The sequence below is a fragment of the Monodelphis domestica genome, chromosome 1 (assembly GCF_027887165.1).
Source record: "Monodelphis domestica isolate mMonDom1 chromosome 1, mMonDom1.pri, whole genome shotgun sequence".
Lineage (NCBI taxonomy): Eukaryota > Metazoa > Chordata > Mammalia > Didelphimorphia > Didelphidae > Monodelphis > Monodelphis domestica.
Window position 1 is genome coordinate 184,529,036 of NC_077227.1, and position 20,785 is coordinate 184,549,820.

The 20,785-nt window shown below is 36.2% G+C and overlaps 2 protein-coding genes across 7 annotated transcripts in view; one reads left to right on the forward strand and one right to left on the reverse strand.

Annotated features, from left to right (window-relative positions):
* GALK2 (galactokinase 2) overlaps positions 1 to 5,929 on the forward strand; it is a 210,383-nt gene extending 204,454 nt beyond the window's left edge. For all 5 annotated transcript variants that reach the window (XM_001369845.4, XM_007479936.3, XM_007479935.3 and 2 more), the window contains one exon: positions 5,409 to 5,929. In XM_001369845.4, the coding sequence (XP_001369882.1) occupies positions 5,409 to 5,616 (208 nt within the window). In that variant the 3' untranslated portion in view covers positions 5,617 to 5,929. The remainder of the gene's footprint in view (positions 1 to 5,408) is intronic.
* A 2-nt stretch (positions 5,930 to 5,931) lies between these two features.
* FAM227B (family with sequence similarity 227 member B) overlaps positions 5,932 to 20,785 on the reverse strand; it is a 319,277-nt gene continuing 304,423 nt past the window's right edge. For both annotated transcript variants that reach the window (XM_056810170.1, XM_056810172.1), the window contains 4 exons: positions 10,742 to 10,821; positions 9,366 to 9,440; positions 8,218 to 8,287; positions 5,932 to 6,190 (listed from right to left, as the gene is read on the reverse strand). In XM_056810170.1, coding sequence (XP_056666148.1) covers positions 6,008 to 6,190; positions 8,218 to 8,287; positions 9,366 to 9,440; positions 10,742 to 10,821 — 408 coding nt within the window. In that variant the 3' untranslated portion in view covers positions 5,932 to 6,007. The remainder of the gene's footprint in view (positions 6,191 to 8,217; positions 8,288 to 9,365; positions 9,441 to 10,741; positions 10,822 to 20,785) is intronic.

The following is a 20,785-nucleotide window of genomic DNA, read 5'->3' on the forward strand; positions in this document are numbered from 1 at the left end:
CCAATTTTGTGGCCTTTTTTTCTTTTGCCTACATGAATCACCTCAACTTTCCATTATTGAGTTGAGGAGAGCAGTTTGTATAGCCACGGGTACTTGATTTCATTTAGATCTGAAAATTAGCTCTTCTCTGACCAGAAGAAGAGAGAAGAATCTATGTTGGCCATGCTTTGGGGGCACTGACAATTTGTTACTGTTTGGTCCGTCTTCTTTGTTTTCAAATGAGACCTTGCTTCATGCTTTTGGAAATATAAAAGTTGACCACTTTTTTTTAAACCTTTTCTCTTCTAATTAGTCAGGCAGATTGAAGAATGTGTTTGTTAAATATTGGTGATAGGAGCATAGATTTAGTATTAGAGGAGGCCTTGAGAAACTAGTTCAGTGTCCTCATTTAATAGATGAAGAAATGGATGCCCAGGGCTGTAAATTAGCTGAGATCCCACATTCAAAACCAGGTCCCCAATCTTGAGGCAGAGAGTCACAAGTTGTGTATTCAATCCCAGACACTGTTCTTTTCTATGTGAGTAACCTTTAGATTGCTAGATCTCTTTGAATATCAGTTTCTTTATCTGTAAAATGGTTAGTGGGTAGTGTTAATGTTCTTTAAGATTTGAGCCCTAACTTTAGGATGTGGGGTCTCAGAATTCAATGTTCTTTGCATTCCACCACACAACAAATGTTTATTAACAAGGGACTTCTTTGGGAAAGGCACAATTACTTCTTCACCATGTTCATGACTTTGCAAAACTAGAAGTTTTTCTTGAGTTGTTTGTACTGGCTGCTTAACAATGGCTTATCATTGGCAGTACCTTATGGTAGGAGGAAGAAGGAATCATTTGTTGCAGCCTCACTTCCCTCATTCACCTCAGACTGATTTTTATGAACTCTTCCTGGGGTTTTTTCAACCTCTTCTACATTACTTCCCATTGAACCATCACAGACATCAAAGTGGTTTTTTTGGGGGGGGGGTAGGAGGCTTATAGTGTCGGTTTTCATAATTCTTTATCTGTTTCCCTGATTTGCAGTAGTTCAGGAGATATATTTAACATCTTATAGTTCCTAGAGGGAAAAAAAATCTTCCAATAATTAGAAGACATGATTTAATTTGCTCATTGGTCTTTCTTAAAATAAATCTTCCTTGTTTCTTTGTTTGGTGATTTCTGGCAACATTCTTTGTTTCCAGAAGGACTCAGGAAAGCTAGAATAGACACTGAGGATCAGGGTTTGGGTATATCTGGATGGGCCTGTATGTGCCCAGGCACATGGACACGGACTCCAGCTCATTTTCTGGAGCACCCTCTTGATTGGTGGACACAAGTGCCAGCAATTGAAGCACACTAGTCATATTTATAGGCACACTTATCATGCTTGCTTTTGGAAATTCAATTCCTGATGATTTGAGTTCATGAGGTCTTCTTGCCTTCCATCCAGTTCATTTTAAGGCTTTTGCAGCGCAGTCATGGGTCAGTTTTAAGCAGCTTAGGGAAATTGTCAGGAGTGTGTGTTTACCTGAAACATCTTCAACCTCCTGTTGAAAAAAACTGGCCCCCAGCAAGACTACTTGGTTTCAGCCAGATTCAAAATGACGTGAAGGCACTGTTTTTGGTGAAAATTTCAGCCTCCAGCATTGAGATACAACTCAAATCAGAAAGAGAAACCATGCCATTCAAAACGTGTGTGTGTGTGTGTGTGTGTGTTCAGGGCATCTAAAAGAAGGTAAGGATTTAGTTCTTAGAGAGCTTACAGAACTAGGGCAAATGATTTGAATGAAAACTAGAATCTCAGTTGGGGATGGGGAGACCGCATTTCAGGGTTTTTACTTCAGTTTTGCTTGTATCATCCTCCACAATGAGCTGGGCCTGTACATTATTAGTGTGAGCTTTAGATTATCCCTCTTCTAAGGTTTTTTATCTCTAACTCTCCATATAAATCTGGATCCTCTGAGGCTTAAAAAGCAAACACACCTGTCTTAGAATCAATACTAAGTATAGGTTCCAAGCTGGGGAGTGCTAAGGACTAAGCAGTTGGGGCTGTGACTTGCCCAGGGTCACATAGCTAAGAAGTGCCTGAGGACACTTTTGAACCTAGGACACTCATCTCCAGGTCTGGCTCTGAGGCTTTTGAAAATATGTTGGGCTAAAGGGCAAGTTAGCCCATTAAAGGAGAAATAAACCTCGCTTACTTTGTATTGGGATCTTCCACTTCAATTCAGATTCCAGGTTTGAGACAACTCCTAAATGATGGTAACTGGAACTAGCCCATGTCTCTCAGCTGTTTAATTAGGCAGTTACATCCAAGTTAGGGACATTTTATCAGGTGGGACCCAAACCAGAAGGCCCCGGTGAGTAAAGGTGTGAACACATTGTGTCCATTACTTTCTGACCAGAGAGATTTTTATATAAAGGAAACTTGCATTTTTCTTTAGGAAATTCCTTTTAAAAATGGGAGCACTTAATAGTCTATACTTTTCTGACAGATTCAGTAAGAATCAAGGGTTATCTGCTCTACAGGACTGTTGGTTTATGTCAAAAATGAAAATAACAACAATAATAATAGCACTTATTTAGTGTTTGCAAAATGTTTAACAGATGTTATCCCATTTGGTCCTCACAAAAAACCCCCAACAAAACAACCCTATGATGTAGATGCTATTATTATCCACACTGTGTATATGAGGAGAGGGAAGGAATTAGTAAGACTTAACTGACTTGCTCTTCATCACACAAATAATAAATATCTGAGGCAGGATTTGAACTTGGCTCTCTCTGACTCCAAGTCTAGCTATTAATGCTAGACACTGGGGATTTTTGTATTGGACAAATTAAATAGGCCCTGCCCTCAAGAAGCTTAATTAATGAAGCTCTCTTAAGGAGAGGAGACAACATATATATACACATACAAAAATACGCAGAATAAATATAGAGTATTTGGATGTCACTAGTAGTTGGTGGGAACAGAACAAGTCATATGGAAGATTACATGAGCTGAATATTGAAGTAAATGAGGGCTTCTAAAAGGCAGAGGTAAGGACAAAGTAAATTCGAGGCATGTCAGACAACCACTGTAGAGAGTATGGAATGTTGTATATGAGGAACAGCAAGAAGGTCAGTTTGACTGGACTGAAAGGGGTGAAGGGGAGTGTCTTAAGATTGTTTCATTCATTGTATTAATAACCTTAACACTGAGTTTGGTATACAGTCTATGTTTAATAAATACGTAGGATTAATAAGTATAGAAAGTTAGGTTGGAATCAGTGTCTTAAGTGTCTTAAGACCTTTAAATGTAAAAAAAAAAAGGAATGTAAAAATAAAACTAATGTAACCAAGTTAGTTGGAAAATATTTTTATAGACAGTTTCTCGGCTAGAAGTCTTGTATATATAATATATAGAGAACTCAAATATATAAGAATGAGACATTCCCCAATTGATAAATGGTCAAGTGATATGTATTGAGAGTTTTTGGTGTGAAGAAATCAAAGCTCTATATAACTATATGAAAAATGCTCTAAATTATTATTGATTTGAGAAATGCACATCAAAACAACTCTAAGATATCTCACAACTATCAAATTGGCTAAAATGATAAAAGGGCAAAAATGTTGCGTTGGAGGGGATGTGGAAAAACAGATGCTAATACATTTGTTGGTGGAACTGTGAACTGATCCAACAATTTTGTAGAGCAATCTGAAATTTTGCTGAAACTGTTCTCTATTTACCCTTTGACCTAGCAGTACAACAATTTATGTTTATTCCCTAAGGTGATCAGAGAAAAAGGAAAAGAACCTATATGTTCTAAAATATTTATAGTAGCTCCCTATTGTTATTTTCATTTTTGACATAAAGAGATGCCTGTCAATTGGGGAATGTCCAAACAAGTTGTGGCATATAATTTTAATGGAATATTACTGTGCCATAAGAATTGAAAAACAGGTTAATTTTGGAAAAACATGGAAAGACATTCATGAAATTGTTAGGAGTAAAATGAGCAGAACCAAGAGAACACAACTACAGAAATATTGTTTGAAGAATACTTATGTGTATCCCCAAAGGAAAAACTTAATAGAAAAAAGTAAAGATATAATTTTATATGCACATATATATCTTTTTGTCAAATAATGCCTTCTCTAATGGGGGAAGGGAAGGAAAGGAGGGAGTTAACTGGGTATTTTATTTAATTAATTAAGAAAATTTTTCCATGGTTACATGATTCATGTTTTTTCCCTCTCCTCCTCCCACCCCCTTGTGTAGCCAAAACTCAATTCCACTGGGTTTTATATATGTTATTGATCAAGATCTATTTCTATATTATTGATATTTGCACTAGGGTGATCGTTTAGAGTCTACATCCCCAATCATATACCCCTCAACCCATGTGATCAAGCAGTTGTTTTTCTTCTGTGTTTCTACTCCCACAGATCTTTCTCTGGATGTGGATAACGTTCTTTATCATAAGTCCCTCAGAATTGTCCTGGATCATTGCATTGCTGCTAGTAGAGAAGTCCATTACATTCGATTGTGCCACAGTGTATCAGTCTCTGTGTACATTGTTCTCCTGGTTCTGCTCCTTTCACTCTGCATCAGTTCCTGGAGGTTGTTTCAGTCTCTATGGAATTCCTCCATTAACTGAGTATTTTAATGTAATAAACAGACAAATCAATAATCTTATTTTTTTAAATGACCTTTAAATATCAGAGGAGTTTGTATTTAAAAGAGTATATAGCATAGTAAAAGGTCAGCTAGGTGGCACAGTGGGCCTGGAGTCAGGAAGAATTGAATTAAAATCTAGACTCTGATACTTTCTAGCTATATGACTCTGGGCAAATCACTTAAACCTTTTTTCCTCAGTTACCTCCTCTGTAAAATGAGCTAGGGAAGGAAATGACAAACCACTCCAATATCTTTGCCAAGAAAACCCAGAATGGGAGTCACAGAGGGTTGAAAGGAATGAAATAATTGAACAACAACAATAGAGTAACAAATCTTGAGAACAAAGGGGAAAAAATACCTTCCTCTGAAGAAATCTTTTTTGGAGGCATCTGGGCTTTCAATTGTGACATGACATGACTTCTGACTAAGTATGAATGTTCTTTATGTCTCTTCACAACTCAGTCTTCGCCTTTTTCTCTCCCCTATCTCTCCTATGATAGCACTTCTGATGGCAGGCTTACAGAATATTAAGACTAGAAAGACTCTTTGGAAGAGTCGATGAAAGCTACGGCCTTGCTGACAGCCAGTGCCAGGCCAAACTTTAGTTACAAAATGGCTCACGTTCTTTAACCTTCTCAAATGCTGAAAGCACATCTATATGTTTGCTTCTGAGAGTTTGGCCAGCCACTGATGTTCTTGTGCCTGAAGACAAATCACTCTTGCTTTAATTGACAGTTTCTAATTTTTTCTTCTTCTTATTGCAGGCAGTTTGGGGCTCAAGGGTCACGACTGACTGGAGCAGGATGGGGAGGCTGCGCTGTGTCATTGGTACCTACTGACAAGCTTCCTGACCTTCTAGCAAATGTGCAAGAGGCCTATTACCAAAGCAAGAAGGGAAGGTTGGCTGTGGAGAAGCCGTGTCTGTTTGCTACCAAACCTGGAGGTGGGGCTTTGGTTTTCCTTGAGGCCTAAACAATGTAAGAATTGCAGAGAAACTATTTAGGGCATTTAGGAACTGGCAGGACTTCCTATGCCATGGTAAATTAATTCCCTTTCTGTTTTCTATTATGGTGAATGTTTGCTATTATAAAGATATATTTCCAAAGAAAATTGTTGAAAGCTCTCTGCACTTTATAATGAACACTTTTTTCCCTCTTAAAAATGTTTCTTACAAATAACGGCCAAGATAGACCTTTTAATGACTGATGATTTAGGGAACCTTAGCAATGTGAAAATGTCAAAGATTAAAAAGATCAATGATGCAAATAAAAACATGTACATCTCATATGTTTTTGTTTTCTCCCTTCCATCACTGACACCAAGATGTGTTGGAAAGTGAGTTGGATTTATTATTATAATTAAACTAATACAATGAAAAGGTTGAGCTTTTTTGATCATCTGGTTTTTTCTCCTCTTGAGCCTCCTCTTCCTCCTGGAAATGATGATGCAAGGTAGGTAGACAAGCAAAATAAGGAATCGAGGCTATGGCTCCAGCAACAACTTCTGATGGTGTCCTGCTTATTGCAGCCTTTTTTTGTACTTCACGCTGTTCAGACAATAAATGGAAATACATGCAAGTACAATTAGAAGATCATCTTGGACTTTGGGGATGTCAGTGCCTCCCTTCCCCCCCAAAAAAATTCTAAATAGAGGTGAATGAATAGCACATCTTTAACATGTAGCCTGGTTGAGAAAAGGTGGGACTTAGGGAATCAAGAGATCCTAGGCTTCTTTCTGTATTTGATTTTATGATATGATGTCATTGGTACTGCTCTCTCTCACTCTACAAAGGTCTGACTTTTAGTTGAGATGTTCTCAAATTGTCCATCCATATTTATACCCAGAGGAAGATAGGAAATAGGGGTAATTGTCTACGTGCGTGCTCTACAATGCCTCTTTTTGATTCCTCTATTTCTGTCAAGCACTCCACTGTCTTTCTGGTCACCTAGTTTTGCAACTTCTCAATCATCCTTGACTCCACTGCTGTCTCTTCTCCCACACCACTAATCACGTATCAATTGTTGACTCCACTGCTGTATTCTCTTCATTCATCATCCCCTTCTCTCTATTCACATATTGTTTAAGGTCATCTTGGGCTCAGCACCTCATCATGAAGCCTCTTATTTCAGTGGCCTAATTGTGGTCTGTGTTTCTTCCCTAATCTGTCCTCCACTAGAGGCCAAGGTGCTGCCCCTCATGTACAAATCTCCCGCTTCCCTTACGTCTAGAATCACACCCAGACTCCTCTGTTTGCTACTGACCTTCGTAATCCGGCTCTGCCTCTAACCTACCTTTCCAGGCACCAGACTGCTTGTTGGTCCTCCGTGTAACTCTCCATCTCTTGTTTTGATGCCTTTGAACCATTGTTCCCCAGGCCCCAAATGGCCTCTCTCCTCTTGGAGTCTAGTTTCCCTCAGAGCTCAGTTCAAGTACTCCTCCCTATGCATCGGACCTTTCCTGATGCCCCTAACTTGTTAGTGCCTCTCCATCAAAAAACCATCACTGTGGCTTCATGTTGTAGCCATTTTATGTGTCAGTAGTGAATCCTCTGTGAGAATATCCGTTTCCTGAAGCCAGAGGATAATTCATTTTTGGTTTTGTATCCCTAGAACCTAGTGCACGGAGAGCTTTTAATGAATGCTTATTGGTTACAAGATGACTCATCGCTCTCTAAGGAACTCTCACTCAGCTCCATGTTTCTTAACTGCCGCTCTAGGACCCTCGTCTCCACTCTCTTGAGCAAGGTTAGTTGTGTGATCAGTGCATCAGTAAATGACAAATATCTGTAGCTCTGTGGTCGGAAAGGACAGGAAAAGCATTATGTTTGTGCGACTGCCTGCCGAGTCTCTGTACTTCTGTCAGTGATCAGAGCACAGGAGACACAAGCTAGATCGAGCTCGAAAGGAGCTGGGCCTTTTGGAAGGTTAGATTTGGATAGGTTGGGAAAGGCATTCTCGATGTCCTGCTAGCATGGACTAGCTTGACTGGAGTGTAGATAGTTTGCAGCCAGATCAGGGAAAGCCCTGACAATTGGGCACGTTTTAGATTTGCTAGGGGTAGGCAGTAGGGAGCTCAAGGGAATGGCATTTGATTTGTGATAGCTAACGTTTCCTTTTCCTGCAATACACGATATCATATTCTTTACTCTTAAGGTAGTTCCTTAGGTATTGGAAGTCAAGGCGGGAAGTACAGGGATCATTCAGCATAGGAGAAGGGAAGGCAGGGGAGGCTAGGAAAGTCTAGTTGAGAAGGATGTGGCTGGCTTTAAGAAAGCCATCTGAAAATCCCTGACTGCATTGGACAGGAGTTCAGCCACTGAAACCCTACCTTTAGCCAGCCTCTTAAAAAGGACAGGAGCACTAGTTTGGCAACTCTTAAGATAAGATTTACACTTTCAAGTCAATTTTTTCCCCTCTGAGACCAGAGAGGAAGTGAGGACCAAATTTAGCCACATCACCCCACTATCATTTGGACATTAGAAAGAATTCAGATTTATCTCCATTTTGAGTAGATTATAAAGAAGCAAAAGAGAGGGAATCCCCAATCCCATATGAAAAAGAAAAGGAAACATACCAATTTCTCTAGATACTTTCTACAGTCATGCATGGCTTCTTCTGGTCTCTGTTTGGCTTTGTCTTTAAAGCTAGTAGCAGAATAAAGAAAATTGAATAATAAACTACCATGGCTTCATACTGACATTATGTGTGTGCTTTTAAATAGCAACAAACCTCTTCTGTAGTAATATATTACTACCTTAATTCTTAACAGATTCCGGAGAATTAAGACGAAGGCAAAAAGGAGGTAGAAAGGAAATGTAGAGAAGAATGGTGGGTAAAGAAGAATAAGATATGAGTAGGAACTTGGGATAAGATGAGGAGCAAGAAGATAAGTATAGCGATATAATGTTGAAATTGAGGAGAAAAAGCAGAGACTCCATTTCAAAGTCTAGAAAATTTCAACTCAACTGTTAGAAATTTCTGCTTTTTATTGACAAAGTGGAAACAAATTTAATTCACCAAAATTCCAAATTTAGCTTGCCAATCAGTATTTTTTTCCATTAAAAATATTCTCTCTCTCTCTCTCTCTCTCTCTCTCTCTCTCTCTCTCTCTCTCTCTCTCTCTCTCTCTCCTCTCTCTCTCTCTCTCTCTCTCTCTCTCTCTCTCTCTCTCTCTCTCTCTCTCTCTCTCTCTCTCTCTCTCTCTCTCTCTCTCTCTCTCTCTCTCCCCCCCCCCCCCCCCCCGCAATACTATTGGTATTCCCCTCTTTCTTATGACTTCTCATTGAATAAGTGGATAACATGTTTTATCAAATCAATTTCCAGGTAATGTAATTAATTGGCTATTGCACTGATGAGTATTCCTAACCGTTTCAGAATTCTTTTTAAAAAAGTTTGGTTAGTTCATAGTTATACTTCCTATAATTTGTAAAAACAATCAAACGAGTAATGTTTTAAAAGGGATAATATGTTTTTTTCCTGTGCAAAGGATGGAAGGAAGTAATTAACTTTATGGGTTATTCTTCTAGCTCCTTTAGCTAGTCAGGGAGAAAAGAATAGAGATTATAATGAAATTTCAAAGAAGAGTAGTAAGTAGTAAACAGAGTAGATGATGGTGACAAAGAAATAGATTCACTTTAAATTAATAACAATACAGATAATATCAACAAATAACTGAATTCAGTGTATTTCTGCTTAAATTTCATTAATGAATGAAGAACAAACCTTTCAAACATCCTGTTATGTTCCCGATGTTTTTGCTGAATTTCTCTTATCTCATCTTTAATATATTTGGATTCTCTGTAAAATAAATTCTTTTTGGGTTAAGCTTTAAAATTAGTAATTGGGAAAGGATATAGCAACAAACTGGATATTATGTTCATTTTGGAAATCTGTTCCTATAGAAACTTTATTCCTTCAAGCTACCTTTTGTAAATTGTGAATTGATCGGATATGCCAGGAATCTTCTGTCCGTTGCTGCTTTCTCTACCTTTTCCCTTAAGATTCTAAATGACCATTGCCAAATTCCCAGACCTTGTTACTGTTCTATAGGGAGAGGGTGAAAGTTTAGATCAAATCAGTTTAGGTTCTATATATTCATCCCTTTGGCCATTTGAGAAGGACTTTGTGCCTACTGCTCCACTTTCTCTTGCCAAATAGATGTGGCCTTTTAGTCTCTACTGGGCCAGCAGGCTTCCTCAAATCGAAATCTCTGAGCGATGGACATCTCCTGTCATCTAGGCTTTTCATGTTTGAATGTCCAGATCACTTAGAGCTATTTAAATTAAAGTTGAACTTTAAAATGTCGGCCCTAAAGCATGCACTTTTAAAAAGTCATTTCAACTAGACCTTTTTCTTACCAGTATTATTTCTCTATTTTTCAGCTTAAATGGAGACCAAGAGTCCCAGTACATGTCAATAATTGCTGCCAGGCCTCTTCTCTCTGAATTCTTCCTTACATTCTTTATTAGGATTGTAGTCCTTCAGATAAGAGAACTGATATCCTTCTTTCATATGCTCCATCTGACATAATAGTATTTTCTAATAGAGAATTTATGCCATTTTAGATACCTAAAGGAATAATTAACCTTTAAATAAAAATTGAGGAGCTGACCATTATTTCAAAGACTCTAAATTTAGGACTTCAGAAGAATCTGTCTGTCAATCTGTCAGTCTGTCTATCTATCTATCTATCTGTCTATCTGACTATCCATCTATCTAATTAAGTGAATTCATTCTTTTTTTTTTAACCCATACTTTCTGTCTTAATATATCAATTCAAAGACAGAAGAGGGGCAAGAGCTAGATAGTCAGGTTTAAGTGACTTGCCTGCCCAGAGTCACACAGCTAGGAAGTCATATGTATAAGTCCAGATTTGAACCTGTCTTCCTGACACCCAAATTATCACTCTATCATGAATTTCAAGATAATTGAGTTTCTTTGTAATCCTATGGATTTCACTTTATTCATTTAAAAGCATTATTCTGAGAAGGGGTCCATGACACAAAAAGAGTTAAGAACCTTTGTCTTAGATAATTTCTAAGTCTCTTTTAGCTAATATACATTTATCTTTAAAAAAAAAAAGTAGTGGGTAAACTTACATCTTGTGAGCAGCTTTGTTCTTGGCAAATATTTTTCTGCTTTCTGTTATAACTTCATTGTATGTTTGACCTTCTGTTGCTGTATAATTATAATTAAAGATCTCTGATTTGAAACATTTTTGAAAGATAATTGGTACATCCTAGTTAATGGCATTGTTTCTGTATGCTGCCCGGAAGGGAAGTGGCAAGAAATAGATGGTGAGTTCAGTTTGTGTGATCAAGATATTGGGTTTCCATCACTTTTCAATAGCCACACCTCAAAAGTGTATATTGTTGGTTATAGGAGGGATAAGTCAAGAGATTATTCATCCTGTTACAAAAATGGCTAAAAGCACATGTTCCTGTGGGCCAAAGGAAGCCATTAAGCAACAGACACTTATGAAATACTGACCAGGCCTGTGGCAGGTACTGGGGATACAGATCCAAAAACCTAAAAAAAAATAACCCATATGAAAGATATCTGACCTACAGAAAAACAACAAAATGGCGAACACTGATAACTACTATCCAACCATTGTAGTTGGATACAAGGGCCTAAGAAAAACATACTGTAATTAATACCATATTAAGATCAAATGGCCAGAGTTATGCCATTCTGATTTAATAAGCTCACAAGAAGACATCATCATTATGATCCAAGTCTCCGAATTACTGTGTGCCTCTATGGGAATATCCAACCAACAAGGCATCTCCTCTCTGTCCTCAAAAACAGGAGCAGGTCTGTGGTGTGGAGGTCACCATCTACATTTCACTTGGGTTATAAAGCTGGGGCATTTGATGTTTGCACCAAGGAGGAACTCTGCCCCCCAGGAGTGGGCCTTGGGGTCTACGGGGGAGGGACATAGCGAGGTGGGAAGTGATAGTGACATGACCTCAATAACCACTCATTTTGTCACCACAGTGCCATGTTCTTCAAAGAGATGTTAACCAGCCCCTTAAAAAAACGAGGAGCGCTCCCATTCTGACTCGGACCATTCCCATTAGATTTTTCCTTGGTTAAACATGTATAATTATCCAGCCATTTGGGGTCTTATACTCTACAGTTATTATCTTGGCTTTCCTGATATCAAAATGCTTTATAGGCTAAAAATAAATGATTATCCCTGGATCCCAAAAGGGTATTTTTAGTCCAATTTTCATTTTTAGGATGCTGCTGCTTTTTCTATGGCACTAAAACACACTCATAACACTAGGTGATAGCTATTCCCTGGCCTCTAATAGCCTTCCTGGGCAGGCAGCTACGTGGCTCTGGGCCTAGAGTCAGGAAGAGCTGAGTTCACACGCAGTCTCAGACTCTTACTAGTTGTGTGATTCTGGGTCAGTCACTTAATCATGTTTATCTCAGTTTCCCCATCTGTAAAATGAACTGGAGCAGGAATTGGCAAATCATTCCACTATTTTTGCCAGGAAAACCCCAAATGAGGTCCCACAGAGATTTGGATATGACTGAAATGCTGAACAACAACAGGAGCCAAATTTGGATGGGGGGCAAAATGAGCCATAGAGATGATTATTAGAGAAAGATCTCAGGGGCCTTCACGTTGATGACTAGGGATCATTTGCTACACTGATTACACAAACAACATATTGTCTCCATTTGACTCTTGAAGAAAACTGGCACTGCGCTAGATTCTGGTAACACAAAGACAAAAGCAAAACAGTCCCTTCCCTCAAGGAGCTTACAGCCTAATAGAAAAGACAACATATATTTATATAAGTATATACAAAATATCAACATAGATGAAAAGTAATTTGTGGAGCAAGAAGTGTAGCATCTAGGAGGATCAGGAAGAGCTTCATGTAGAAACTGGGTCTTAAAGAAAACCAAGGATTCCTGAGATAATTAAATTGAATGTAAAGAAACCATTGAATTAATAAATAAGTAGAGGAATTGGTTTTATGAAAAAATCAACAAAATTGATAATCTCATTTAAAAATCATTAGCATTAAAGATGAAAAAGGTGAAATATCACCAATGCAGATGAAATGAAAGCAATTATTAGGAGTTAATTTGCTCAATTATATGAAAATAAATTTAATAATGAAAGAGAAATAGAAGAATACTTACAAAGAAAAAAATTGCCTAGACTATCAGAGCAGAAATAAATCAACGTGTTTTAGAAAAGGAAATTAAGCCAGAAATGAGCTTCCTGAGAAAAAAGCATCAGGACCAGATGGATTTACAAGTGAATTCCACCAATCATTTAAGGTTCAACTAATTTCAATATTAAACAAATTATTTTAAATAATAAATAAAGGAGTTTTACCACTATGGAGAGCAAAAACAGAAAAAGAAAATTATAGACCAGTCTCATTAATAAATATGGATGTAAAAATCCTAAACAAAATACTAGTTAGGAGACTACAATGATATGTCATAAAGATAATACATTATGATCAAACAAAATTCATACCAGAAATACAGAAATGGTTTAATAAAAGGAAATTATCAATATAATTTATAATATCAATAACAAGTAATAAAACCAGATATATATATATATATATATATATATATATATCAATAGGAGCAGAGAAAGACTTTGACAAAATACAATTCTCCCTATTAAAATCACTGGAAAGCACAGGTATAAATGGATTTTTTCTTAAAATGATATGAAGCATCTACCTAACACCATCAGCAAGTATTATCTGCAATGGAGAGAAGGTAGAAGCTTTCTCAATAAGATCAGGAGTGAAGAAACAAAGATGTATAAAGTCAAATCTATATAACTGGAGAAATATTAATTGTTCATGAATGGACAGAGTTAATAAAATTAAAATGACAATCCTACCTGAACTAGTCTTCCTATTCAGTGTCATCCTAATTACCAAAAATTTATTGAGTTAGAAAAAATAATAAAATTCATTTGGAAAAATAAAAGATCAAGAATATCAAAGGAATTAATGGGAAAAAAACCATAAAGGAAGGAGGTCTAGCAGTACCACAACTATCTGGTACTGACTGAAATAGAAAAGTAGATCACTGAAACAGAATAGACATTCAACAAATGGCTGTAAAAATTATAGTAATCTTATATTAGATAAAATTGTAGATCCATGTTGTGGGGATATGAAATCATTGGTAAAAATTGCTAGGTAACTGGAAACTAGTTTGAGAGAAACTAGGTTTCGATCTTATACCATTCACTATACATGATCTAGGCATAAAAGTAAATTAGAAGAACAAGTAACATACTACCTATCGGGGTTATGAATAGGAGAGGAATTTATAAGACAACAAGAGATGGAGAACATTGTGAGATGTAAAATTGATAACTTTGAGTACATTAAACTGAAAAGGTTTTGTACAAATTAAATAAACACTGCCAAGATTAGAAGGAAACCAGAAAATTAGGGAAAATTTGTAATAGAGAGTCTCTAAGAGGATGCATACTTATAAAATTTATAAGAATAAGAATCATCCCCCAATTGACAAATGGCCAAAAGATATGAACAGGCAGTTTTCAATGAAGAAACCCAAACCATATAGATGTGTGAAACAATGCTCGTACTATTGATTAGAGAAATGCAAAACATAGTGTATACCCCTAGATCCAGCAATATCACTGCTATGTCTGTTTCCTAAGAAAATCAGGGAAAGAGGAAAATAACCCACATGTTCCAAAATACTTATGGAAACTCTCTTTGTGGTGGCAAAGCTTTGGAAATTGAGGGGATGCCCATCAGTTGGGGAATGGCCAAACACATTGTGGTATATGACTGTGATGGAGTACCACTGTGCCATAAGAAACAAACAGATTGATTTAAAAAAAAATTGCAAAGAACCACATGAGGTACTGAAGAGTGAAATGAGTAGAACCAGGAGAATCTTATACATAGCCACAGAATTAATTTTTTGAAGGATAAACTGTGAATGTTATCTTCAGAAACTGAAAAGAGAACTGAAATATTAAAGACTAGCTTTTCTTAAAATAAATAGCATCTATCTAAAACCAAGAGCAAATATTTTTAGTATTGATATAAGCTAGACTTTTTTTCCATTAAATTCTGAGGTGAAGCAAGGATGCCCATTATTGCCAAATCTATTTAGTATTGCACTAGACTAGATTGCTAGATATGATTTAAAAAGAAACAAGTATAAGCATAGGGAAAGAAGAAACAGAACATGAAGAAGCACAGTAGTAAAATTTGAATACAAAATTTGTCAGTAATAAATGGGAAAACTTTCATATTTCAAAGAGAGCCAATCTGAAGAAAGATTGCTTTGTGATTATAAGAAATCTAAGTAAAATTGGAGTATAATATTTTAAAGAGTAAAAATACTTAGTTGGTACCTAAAAATAACATCTTGAAAAAGTTGCGGCTAAGAATCTAAGAAAATAACTGAATGTTTGATAAAACAAAACAAAATAAGAATTTGAAGCATTCCTTCCAAAGAACCCTGAGACGAGCAAGGCATTCATTGTACAAACTGACCAAGCAGAAGAAGGTTAAATAATTTTCAGATAACTATGAAATCCAAGAAATGAAACATTTATTTTCAAATGGCCAAGGAAAAGCCCTATGGGTTAAGTCTTTTTATTAATTTTTTTAGTTTTCTTTTTTTGAACCTAATGAACTTATTGTTTTTTTTGAACACCGTGTCCAAGAATTTTTGAAAAGGAAGATACACATGCACACATATGTACTATATTAATGGAAGAAACAAAAAAATCCCCTCAATTATATTCATACATGTAAATAGATTAAATTGCTTAATTAAAAAGAATGGAGATATTAAAAACACCAACTATTAAAAATGAGAGATATTAAAAACAAAACATATAAAGTGAATGAAAATGAGGAGATAGAATAAAATATGTAAAATCGATAATGTCAAAGAAACTACATCATGTTTAAAATTACCAAATATTAGGTAAGTGAAAAAATAGCTATATTTCAACCTTTGGCATTTGTAGGTTTCACATTTGTAGTTTTGGTTGTTTCTGAGTTGGCCATCAATAAGTAGGAATTTTTGGAGATCTGTGGTGTAATGTGGTAAATCGCAGATGATATGTATAATAAATAAATAAATAAATTAATGTAAATTCATAAACACTATATTATTGGTACATTTTGTAATTTACTACTATATGTATACATACATGAATTTATCATAAACAATTTTGTTAAATGTTTCAGAGTGTTAAAGAACTACAGGTTATGCATTCTCTTTTGGAAAGCCACCTTGCTGTCTACCATCTAGACATGTTCATGTAATTTTCTCCCACAGTGATTTTTGTATCCTGCACTTTTTGTAGGAGAAAGGAATTCCTGAAGCATTTGCTGCAGCTATAAGACTTCATTGTATGTGCTATACTACTTTCTGCAAAAAAAAAAAGTCACTGCACCTTTTTAATATCTGCAGTATATTTATTTTTTTGTGTGTATTCAATAAATGTGATCAGAAGGTTTTGGGTGGGGCCTAGAATTATTTGCTATTTTTCACGTTCATGGGAGGGTCCTGTTTTCTCTAATCTCCCTATGAATATTGAATGTTACATAATGCAGCAATCAAAATCTTAGAAGGAAAACAAGATGAGTTGCAAAAACGGCATTAATAGTCACACAATAATAATAAGCAACCTTTATATGTTTTTCTCAAAGCTGTTTGATTCCAGTAGAAAGATATACAAGGAAGGAAAATAGAGTATTAAATAAATTGTTGGAAAGTTAGATTTGATTGAATTATATAACTTTTGAATTGTCTTTATAACTTTTTACAAAAATTGAAATTTCACAATGTGCCTTAATACAGCAAGGCAATATAATATATTTATAACCATCATACTTTAACAAAATATTTTTGTAAAAATTAAGGGCATCAGTATTGACAGTCAGTTTCTCTACTCTACACATATTTAGCAAAATTTCAATAAATCAATATGTCTATGATCTCATTAATGTATTTAGTTCTGCTATAACCTGACATGTGTTCCTAAAAAATCACCATGCGAATGCAAAATCCTGAGGTAAAACTTATGGATTTAGGGGCACAACACACAAACTTCTCTCCTTCTTTCTCCCTCTCTCCCTCTGTCTGTCTCTGTTTCCGTCTCTCTCAAACACACACAGAAAGATTGGAACCAAATTAAAACAATGGCACAGCTTTAATTTAGGCTAAATGGTTAAGAAATACATAGACAATTTTCACATGAAGGAATCAAAGCCATATATAGACATGAAAAAATTGCTCTAAATCAATACTAATTAGAGAAGTGCAAACCAAAGCAATTCTTAGATATCTGACATTCATCAGACTGGCTAAAATGACAAAAGGTTAAAATGACAAATGTTGGGGATGTGGAAAAATAAGGACACTAATATACTGTTAGTGGAGCTGTGAACTGATCCAAAGATTTTAGAGAACAATTTGGAATTTTACCCAGTGAGTTACAAAACTATACAAAACGTAGATGCAACAATACCATTGTTGGGTCTGTTTCCCAAGGAGATCAGGGGAAAAGGAAAAGAGCCCATATGTTCCAAAATATTTCTAGTGGCTCTCTTTGTGGTGGCAAAGAATTGGAATTTGAGGGGATGCCCATCAATTGGGCAATGGTCAAACAAATTGTGGCATATAATTGTGATGGAATATTACTTCGCCATAAAAATTATAAGTAGGCCAATTTAAAAAAAACCGTGGAAAGAACTACATGGGATAAGGAATAGTGAAAAGAATAGAACCAAGAGAATATCATATACAGCTAAAGAATTAATACCAAAAGAATAAATTGTGAATGTTATCTACAGAGAGTGAACAGAAAGATGAAAACATGAAAGATTTAGTTTGTATGAACATATCTGCCTCCTGAACAATACCTTCTGTAATGCAGGGAGGGTGGGAATGAGCTGGGACCCTTGTGGATAAATTCTATTAACAAATAAATAAATTTTAAAAAACTGAGCAAAGTAGTTAAAAATAAAGATAGTCAATAAATAATTAAAAAAAGAAATATATAAATACTATTGAAAATAGTGGTGGTGTCCCAGGCCTTGGGCTGCTGCTCAGCCAGAGCCCTCGTTCCATTAGGGCCTTGGCTGGCAAAGTCAGTCCCTGCATTTGAGATGTAGGCCCTCATGGGCAAAAATTCCTGGCCATTAGTCTAGGCCTTGGTAGAAAGTGAGGAACAGATGAACCTTTTTTGGCTGGATTTTGTTGGTAATATCTAGAAATGTTGATTATTTAATATAGATTGACTTTATATCTTCTTACTTTGCTTAATTTATTGTTTCAACTAATTTTAATTTAATTCTCATGATTTTTCTAAGGTGACCATGATAACCACAAAGAATTGCAGTTTTGTTTCTGCATTGCCTGTTCTTATTCCTTTAATTTTTTTTCTTGTCTAATTACTTTATCTAGTATTTCTAGTAAAAATGGCAATAACAGACAACCTTGTTTCAACCTTCAACTAAATAAGTTTCTAGTTTATCACCATTTATCATTTTAAGAAAAGCTCCATTTATTCCTATGATTTATAATGATTTTAATAGGAATGAGTATGAAATTTTGTCAAAATCTTTTCCTGCAGCTATTGAAATATTTATGTAGTTTAGTGGTAATCAGACTACCAAAGGATTATTTTATAGAGATAGAAAAAAAAAAGCAAAAATCATCTGGAAGAACAAAAGTCAAAACTATCAAGGAAATAAATGAAAAAAAAAGGGGGGTGGCCTAGTAACAGATTTCAAACTATATTATAAAGCAGTAATCATCAATCCAATCAAGTTTTGGCTAAGAAACAGAGTGATTGAACAGTGTGTTAAAATTATTTGTGGTTGGACTCTGAATACATATTATTTAGGTGGTCGCCAGGGATTTAATTTCTAAATCCCAAAATGAATTATTAAAGTAAATGGAATTTATGGTAGTTTATTTACAGTATTTACAATGGGAGGAAGATATTAAGGAATGAGAGAGAGAGAGAGAGAGAGAGAGACACAGAGAGAGAGACAGAGAGAGAGACAGAGAGACAGAGAGAGACAGAGACAGAGAGACAGACAGAGAGAGAGAGAGAGAAACTCTGGCCTCTTCTGATATCAGTTAGAATTTCTAAGCCCCATCCAGGGGAAGAGTCTGAAGAAGTTGGGCCTTTCTTGGAGGTTTCATGCCTCCAGAAAGGCAGGGTCACTAATTCAGCTTTTCACTTACCAGCGGTAACAGTTTAAAAGAAGTCTAGGTGTTGTTCTTCCATTCGCTCCTCAGACCTTCATTCTAAACCTGGGTGAATGACTCTCTGAATGTCTATCTTCCCTTCAGCTCCGAGTGACTGATCCTTCACTCCAAGCCCAGGGTGACTGTCTTCTTCTGGCTTTTACGTCCTTTTTTTAAAGACCTTTTTTTCTTATGTCAACTCCCCTAAATTTTTATGTCTACCAATCACAGCAGAAACTTTTCTCCAGGACTGCCCATTCTTTAATTCTCACCTTCTTTGGTTAGATTATATCTTTTTGAGTTACTTAATATCTCTTTTGTTATTCACCTTTTGTAGTTACTTAACACCTTTTTGTGGTTAATTCACCTTTTGTAGTTACTTAACACCTTTATGTAGTTAAAATCTAAAAATAGATTGTAGCTTACAATTCTAGTTTCACTATAAAGGAAGAGCTAAATATCTTCATTGTTACAATCAGGAGATAGCTAAGTCAAATCTTCACAAATGGAATAGTTTAGGTATATAATAACATAGAAACTAATTATCAAAGTGATTTAGTATTTCATAAATCCAAAGATCCAACCATTTGGGGCCAGAAATTTTACAAAAAGAGAAAACTGAAAAGTAGATTGGCAGAAACTATGCTTAGGTCAATATTCACTCGGGAAAAGTAGTCAGTAAAGACAATACAGGAAAAATAGTTGGGGATGTAGGATAATCTGTACAGTACAGTAGTGCACCAGAAACCAAAGAAGGTGTTCCAAGGAGGGAATGGCATGTTATAGCACAATATATCAAACTTGATACCAAGATAAGGTCAAAATGTGTGCATGATTTAAACATAAAGGGTGATATAATCAACTTAGGGCAACTAGAAACTTTTGCCTAGCAAATTTGTGGATAAGGGAACAGTTTATGAACAGATAAGACATAGAGAGGCTTACAGAAAGTAAAACATAATTTTGATGACATGAAATTAAAAAGTTTTTACATAAAAATTTAAAGGAACGGGACTTCTGGGTAAACATGGAGGCAGTTTAGACATAGCACTCTTCCTCTCCTCAGCACCTACCAATATAGACTACTTCAAAAGACCAAAAAAACCAAATTCATATGAATGTAGGGACTGTACAGTAGGGCACAGCATTGAAGGCACATCAGATTTGGGCATTTCCACACTATAAGGGGCTGAAAAAGTTCCCACCAAAACATGAGCTGACCTACCCTCCCCCACCCCACCTATGGAGCCAGAGTCAGAACCAATGCATGCGAGAATCAGTGAGTGAGAGAGGGGCACCTCTGGGTCCTTGGTAGCTGACTAAGACCACCAAAGACCTACCTCTGAGAGCAGCTAGACCTGAAACCCCAGCAGGCTGAAGAGCGTAGACCCTGGGTGCTTTGCAGGAAGATAGCACAGAGAAGGGCAGCAAACAGCAGAAGCTGCATAGATTTGAGAGCTGGCCTCAGGCAAAATGCTTGCTCTGTAACTCCATACACAGAGAGGCTGCCCATCTCACCCATTTCTGACTAAAAGGGGAAGGAAAAACCTCCACAATGATGGCAAATAGTGCCCAGGAACAACAACTTCCCACCACCAAGAAAAACAAGAAGAAGGGGTTGAACCTGGAAAATTTTTATGGAGGAAAAATACCACAGAGGAAAAGAAGAGGAAATTCAAATAAATATACCAAAACCTTCCTCCAAAATGGAAATTGTCCACAAGCTTTTCAAGAATTTAAATTGGAGCTTATCAAAATGATGGAAGCTTTTTGGCAAGAAAAGTGGAAAATAGTACAAAGAGAAAATAACAGTTTAAAGGACAAGAACTCCCAATTGGAGAAACAGCTGGAAGCCACAAAAAGCAGGATAGACCAAACCGAAA